At 45.1% G+C, this 6,722-nt stretch overlaps 1 protein-coding gene across 3 annotated transcripts in view; it reads left to right on the plus strand.

The window, feature by feature from the left end:
• The window catches only part of COLEC11 (collectin subfamily member 11), a 100,633-nt gene extending 98,873 nt beyond the window's left edge, over positions 1–1,760 (plus strand). For 2 of the 3 annotated variants that reach the window (XM_019520710.1, XM_019520711.1), the window contains exons 6-7: positions 507–602; positions 767–1,760. In XM_019520710.1, the coding sequence (XP_019376255.1) occupies positions 507–602; positions 767–1,176 (506 nt within the window). In that variant the 3' untranslated portion in view covers positions 1,177–1,760. The remainder of the gene's footprint in view (positions 1–506; positions 603–766) is intronic. The other variant, XM_019520712.1, reaches the window with a different exon arrangement.
• The last annotated feature ends 4,962 nt before the right edge of the window (positions 1,761–6,722 follow it).

Below are 6,722 nucleotides of genomic sequence, written 5' to 3' on the forward strand. Positions count from 1 at the left end.
CCCCCCCCCCCCCCATTGGCGATCTGGTGCCCCCCCCTCAGACTCGGGAGGCACCAGTCACCCATGGAAGGGAGAAATACACAGTAATCCATATAGACTCCTGCTTTGAAAATGGATCTCACAGCATAGATCAATTCATAGAGAAGAATTTTATCTTTAAATGTGTGCCTTTGGGTACTAAGATTCAGGTTAAACAAATCATATTTTTGTTTCCTTTGGACAAGGGTCTGTATCATGGTTGCTACCAAGAGAGGTCACTGAAGTTGTATGAAGAGTGAACTGAGGCTATCAGGTCACTACCTCAGGTCAGAGTGAGGGAGATTGATAGAACAACATGGGGAAGTTTAATGGCAATTGCTGTTATTTAGGTAGAAGATTTCACTCTTCTGGGTTATCAGGCTGGCTGCTTATATGAACAATAAGTTTACCTTAAAACATTTCATAAAAATATTCTTATTTATGTTTGTATAGTTTGTTTAATGCTCAGCATCCCTTGATCTCTACAGGCATCCCCTGTGAATGCAGTCAGCTAAGGAAGGCTATTGGTGAGATGGATAACCAAGTGGCCCAGTTGACAACTGAATTAAAATTCATAAAAAATGGTAGGTTTGCATTTGTAGCTTTTTTTTCTTTCTCATCGCCTCACATATTTTTAATAGCAAAGCTGCTCTTAAAGAATATTTGCCATTTTATGTTTCATTTGTATAGCTGCTTTTTGTGGTGTACATTAAGTTGGTTTATAGAAATGCGAGTGCTCACTTTTCAGCACTGCCCTCCCCCGCAGCTGTTGCTGGTGTGCGAGAGACGGATAATAAGATATACCTACTGGTGAAAGAAGAGAAAAGGTACATGGAAGCCCAGCTGTACTGTCATGGAAGAGGAGGAACACTGAGCATGCCCAAGGATGAGACTACCAATGGTCTGATTGCTTCATACATCACTCAAGCAGGGCTCACCAGAGTATTCATTGGGATTAATGACCTTGAGAAAGAGGGAAATTTTGTGTATTCTGATCGATCACCCATGCAGACCTTCAACAAGTGGCGCAGCGGTGAGCCCAATAACGCTTATGATGAGGAGGACTGTGTGGAAATGGTGGCTTCTGGTGGATGGAACGATGTTGCCTGTCATATTACAATGTATTTTGTTTGTGAATTTGACAAAGAAAATGTCTGAGGATATCTGCTTTTTATATAATTTTTTTATAAGTTACCCTTTGTTTATAAAGTACCAGTGATATTTTACAGGTATATAACATTAGTGTTGTACAGCTGTAAATATAATATAGGTATTTCAAATATCAATATTTACCCTTCAGAAGGGAAGAGCAATGTTAAAATAAAGGAACAGTTTGTCTTGGAAATGTATGTATTTAGATTAAAATATGTTTGGGGGCTAATTTTTTCCTTAGTGCAGTTAATGAATTGCAGTTTCATGACTGTATGGAGAGTGAATATTGGCCCTTTGTTGTTAAAATGTTATTTCTGAAGTAGATTCTTGATATTGTTTTATCTTATCAGATTGTTTTATTGTTTAATGTTAATTGACCGTAATTATACCAGGTGGTGCTTCCGGCTCATTGAAGCCATAAAGCATATATTTTATATAATCCAGCTACTTAGTACAAGTATTACTTTAGATTTCTGAATGCACAGCTTTATACCAGTTTCTGTGATACATAAGTAAAGTAGACAACTAATCAGTTCTACAATTTTTGTAATATTTCTTTATTAAACTGTTTGCAGATGACATTGCATTGATACACTTCAACAAAAGCCGTAGGCTAGAACAACTCATCTCAAGTATGACATAGACCAGGTGTGTTCAGTGACACATCAGCAACAGATGGCTTTCCTTACATCTGTGCCAGTGCCATCCAGCTGGGAGCTGTGCACCTACCACCACCACTTCCCCTAGCCCCCCTGGTTCTGTAGCTGCCACGTGGGCATGGCTTCTAGCCAGTGGGAAGCTGCGCTGTGGCCAGGCAGCTGCAAACTGCATCTGCACTGCCGCCACTTCTCCCTGCATCCCTTCTGTTCCTGCCCCACAGTTTGCTACCACCTTGTGGCTGCAGCACAGGTGTGATTGCTAGATACCCAGCCCTGGGGAGCTCCCCACTGGCTGAAAACTGAGCCCATGCCACAGTTGGGGGTTGGGAAAGAAGAAGCAGCAGTGATTTGCGCACACCTGGAAGCTTCCCAGCCCCAGCATGGGCATGGGAATGAGCACAGGCAAAGCTGTCCAGCTCTACAGGCCAGATCTGCAGCTTGTTAAAGGCTGCCAGGTACTCATTTGGAGGATGGGCTTGAGTACATGCTTAGCAGATTGTCACTGATGACAATATTAAATAGTACAGGACCCAGGACAGATCCTTGGGGAACTCCACTCAGTACCACCTCCCAATTAGACATTCAGCCATTGATGACTACTCTTTGAGCACAGTGAGTTAATAAGTTATATATTCACTGTGCAGTACTTTCATCTAGGCTGTTTCCTTAGCTTACTATTGAGAACATCATGGGATATATAGTGTAAAGGTATATCACAATTGAAGATTTGCTTTGGAAAGTACACTCTAAAAAGGACCAAATGCCCTGCAGGAGTAAATAAATGAGACTCCATTGTGCTCAGTTTCTTTTATTCCTAAGTAGAGACTTCAGGCATTGGTCCAATATGATGTCCTTTAGTTCTGTTCTTTGAATTACTAAAACAGTTTGCTCTCCCTGCTTTTCTTCATGGCTACAACTTTCCTTATACAGTATCTTATTTACTTTTGAAAAAGTTTCGTTTTTTTCCATAGACGTATGGGTTTTAGTTTCAACATAATGCCCAACTAATTTGTGTATCCAATTCAATAATGCCTGAGACTGAAAAATATGGTTTATTGTTAAAGGTAAAAAGGCATAGGAAGAGTGATTAATAACATTGTAGTGGCTGGTTGCAGTTAATTATTTTTTTTGGTCAAGTGTCTAGATGGGAAGTTCATTGAGAAACCCTTATATATCATGTTTTTCAAGAATTGTGTGGACAGTGTTTTAAGATAACTTGTAAGGGTAATGGACCTAAATATTGAATGATAACCTAAATACACATTTGAGAAATTTGGGAAAAGTATCTTGAAGAAATTCCAGCAGGTTTTCCATCTGCTTCAAAATAGCCTCTACGGGAGGCATGTCCAAATTGTAGCACGTGTGCTATAAGTGGTACAGGTAGTCACTGTTTGGGGCAGATTGGGAATGGGGCAGACATAGGCAGATTAACGCGTGGGCCATCTGAGCCTGGGCCCCCGGATGCCTGGAGGGTGGGCACAAGGGTGGGGCAGCTTGGCCTGGACGAAATCAGCAGCTGGGCTGGGCCAGGCATGCAATGCAGCTGGCCATGGCTCCTGGGTACTGGGTGGGGCATGGGGCAAGATCACACTGGAGCCCTGGGAGTGGCTGGAGCCACTGGTGGCAGGGAGTGGAACTGAGCTCAGTGTGTGGCTGGGACCTGCCTGTGTCAGGGTGGCCCGAGTGCAGCCAGGTCCTGGCCCAGCTCGGCCACGATTCTGTGCATTTGCTGGACACCACTGCAACCAGACTGAGTCGCAGTGGGGTGAGAGGCCATCCCTGGAGCTTGGTCTGTGCTGTACGTACCTTGCAAGCAGTGGCTCTGCACCCCCAGTACCACCTAACCACAGGGCAATGTTGTGTGGGGTCCTGCGCAACTGGCCCCGGACTTTGGCTGCAGTGTGGACCTGCTGGCAAGGGCAGCTGTGGCTCTTGCCCTGGGCCTGAGGGGTAGCATGTACTGCTTCAGCTGGTGCTCTTGCTGCATTGCCCAGGGACAGAGCCTGCAGCTGTGGGGCAGGGTGTGGGATGCGGGGGGAGAGGGGCAGGCTTAGGGCCCCAATGAATCTTAATCCACCTCTGGGGGCAGAAAGCACAAGTCAGATGGGCAGCAGCAGAAAGCAGAGCAGCAGATCAGGAAGAGGAAGGCAGCTAGAGTGGCACTGGGGAGGGTGCAGGCCTTAATTTGTGGCACACCTGCTGAAAAGGTTGGTTTTCACTGATCTATAGACTGGGAAAACCAATCATAGCTGCTGCACAGTACTACAATTTATGGAGAATTGCTGTGCATAGGATTTTTGCTCATATCCACAGGATTTGCCAACTTTTGACATTATACTCAAGACAAAAACAATCCTGTCGTGACATGTTTATTATGTGAAGTTAAACCTTTTATGTATAGGGCTTTAGAATATTACTATAATATGTGAAAAGCAAACCGGACATAGTGCAAGAAACGGAATCCTGAAGAATAGATGTTGACTAGTTCTTGGCTAACTTCCTTCTGGTATAGGTAAGGCGTGGCTCCTGTTAGTTTGGTCTTCTTCAGGCTATTGATATCTAACCCCGTCTTTATGTTGTTCTACATCTACATACAAAGGTTCCTGGTTTAAGAATTTGAGAAGGACTAGCAAATGTGTTCTGATGGGTTATTTGCACTCATGAAATATGAACTTTTGAGATTTATAATGATTTTCTTATGGCTAATACAAATCTCCAGAGAACCTTTAATCTACCAATATGCTTGGGTAAAATCTTTTCACTATATTATATTAATTAGGACAGGGGTATCAAACTTAACTTTGTGTCCTAGATTGGATCCAAACTGTGCGGTTCCTTGTGGGCTTCATATGCTACTCTCCTGCTGTTGATTGCTATATTCACCAGGGCCCAACGCCCCAACTTCTGCAGCAGACCACTCCCCTTGACTATACTCCCAACTTCCAGTGGCTTGCTAGTAGCCTGGAAGGCCAGCTAGAGTGGCTTCATAGACCAGTTTTGGCCCATAGGCTGTAGAGTTGACACCCTGGGATTAGAGGAATCTAAGATGAAATTCCACATGTCTAAAATTCCCTGCTTGGGATTGCATTTACACAAGCCCAAGCACATTGTCTCAAAGCTGCTTTATTTTTGTGCCTAAGTTATTAAGTCCACTCAGTCTTTGCCCATTTTCTTTAAGGTTCAATGTGCTTGGGCTATTCTGCTCTATTCAGAACTGTTCGCCAGACAGTTTGAGAAAATAATTTATAGCCCTGTTCCACAGGAATGGTCCCATGACAGTTAGTAAAAGAATGGAAGAAGAGAGGTAGAAGTATCCTAGAGATAGGCTGCAGTACCGCAGAGAAGGACCTGAGGGTTACAGGAGGCCATATGAGCCAAAGTGGGGATTTGATAACAGTCTTAAAATATCTGAAGAGTGACTTCAGAGAGGGATGGAGATGAGCTTTTCTCTGTGGCTGTAGGGGACAGGACTAGGAATAATGGCAGTCTGCAGGATCCTGGGCCATCCTGATGGTGGGCGACAGGCTCACAGACACACAGCATGCTTCCCTCCATGGTCACCCCCTGGACAGAGCAGGCAGGCAGCAAGTGGCACATTCCTATGTGCTAGCTGTCTGGGCAAGGCTGAGACCGGGAAGCTAGGTTCCACCTGTGCCCAGAGCCCAGGCAGGGACAAAAGCAAATGGCTAGCATGTCCAGCTCTGTCTAGAGCTTGGGAGCCACAGCTACAGGCAATGATGAGCCCCACAGGGGCTTTCAGCGCCTGGTGATAGCCGCAGGGCAAGTGGGAGCTTGCAGGTCTGGGTTAGCTCAGGTCAACCTGGAATTTCCCTTATAGGGCAGTGCTGGCCCCAGAGAAAGGGAGATGCTGGTATAGGCACCAGGCCATGCTGCTTCCCTCCACCAGAGCCAAGGACATCTCATCAGAGACCAGCCCGACTCCAGCTTCCACAGCAGGAACCTGACTGCTCTGAAGACACCAGATGCCAGATACCTGCAAGGGCCTCATGGGAATTTATAGTACCTGTGGTCCCAAATTACCCACAGGGGTTGGCCTGATACAGGGCTGCCCTGTGAATCAGGCTCATGACTGGGGGTGAATCCTGAAGAGCCTTATTTGCTTGAGGAAGGCGGACACACACTATGAGGCCTAAGCTAGGCACATAAGTAAATGACAGGCATAACTGTTTATGCTATATTACTTTATTCATTTCTATGTGGTATGGACATCATTGGTGGTAGATCCTTGCCAGAGTACCCGGGTCTGGCCAGCTCACGTCAGTCCCAGACCACTCTTTTGTTCTTTTTATGTCAGACCTTCCTCCTGTCATGTGAAGACAAGTGCCTCCTAGGGATTGCCTATCCCAATACCATCACAGGAACACCTGAGTGGAAAAGGGTGGGGTGTAGGGGAGAAGAAACTCCACAGAAGATGTCTAGACACTGAGACCTGCGCCCATCTCAGTGTATCACACTACAGTCAGGTACCACCTCCTAATAACCCCTTCGTTAACAGCAAGTTGTGGCAGGCAGGATATAGAGATAAGGGGGCAAAACACCCACCGAGAGTGTGGCACCAAAGCCCCAGCCCAGTGAGGCCCTTTGGCCTAGGTCCCACTACACCTGACATGGGAATGTGAGAGTGGTGAGTAAATACAATATTTGATGAATAAATTTGTTACCCAACTGAGTATTTCCATTATTAGTAAAATTGGTTCTTTAATGTCTGGGAAGTTTAAATATCCCATAATAATGCAACTCCTGGTTGTATCTCTCCTCTGAATAACATTACAGAGATTTCTGTCCATATCTAAATCTGACCCTGGAGTTAGCATTGCCATAGTTTCATAGTTGCATAGTTTCTAGAGTCGGAAGAGACCTGAGCAGATCATC

Source organism: Gavialis gangeticus, unplaced genomic scaffold (genome assembly GCF_001723915.1).
Source record: "Gavialis gangeticus isolate Ggan-Ray unplaced genomic scaffold, GavGan_comp1, whole genome shotgun sequence".
NCBI classification, from domain to species: Eukaryota; Metazoa; Chordata; order Crocodylia; family Gavialidae; genus Gavialis; species Gavialis gangeticus.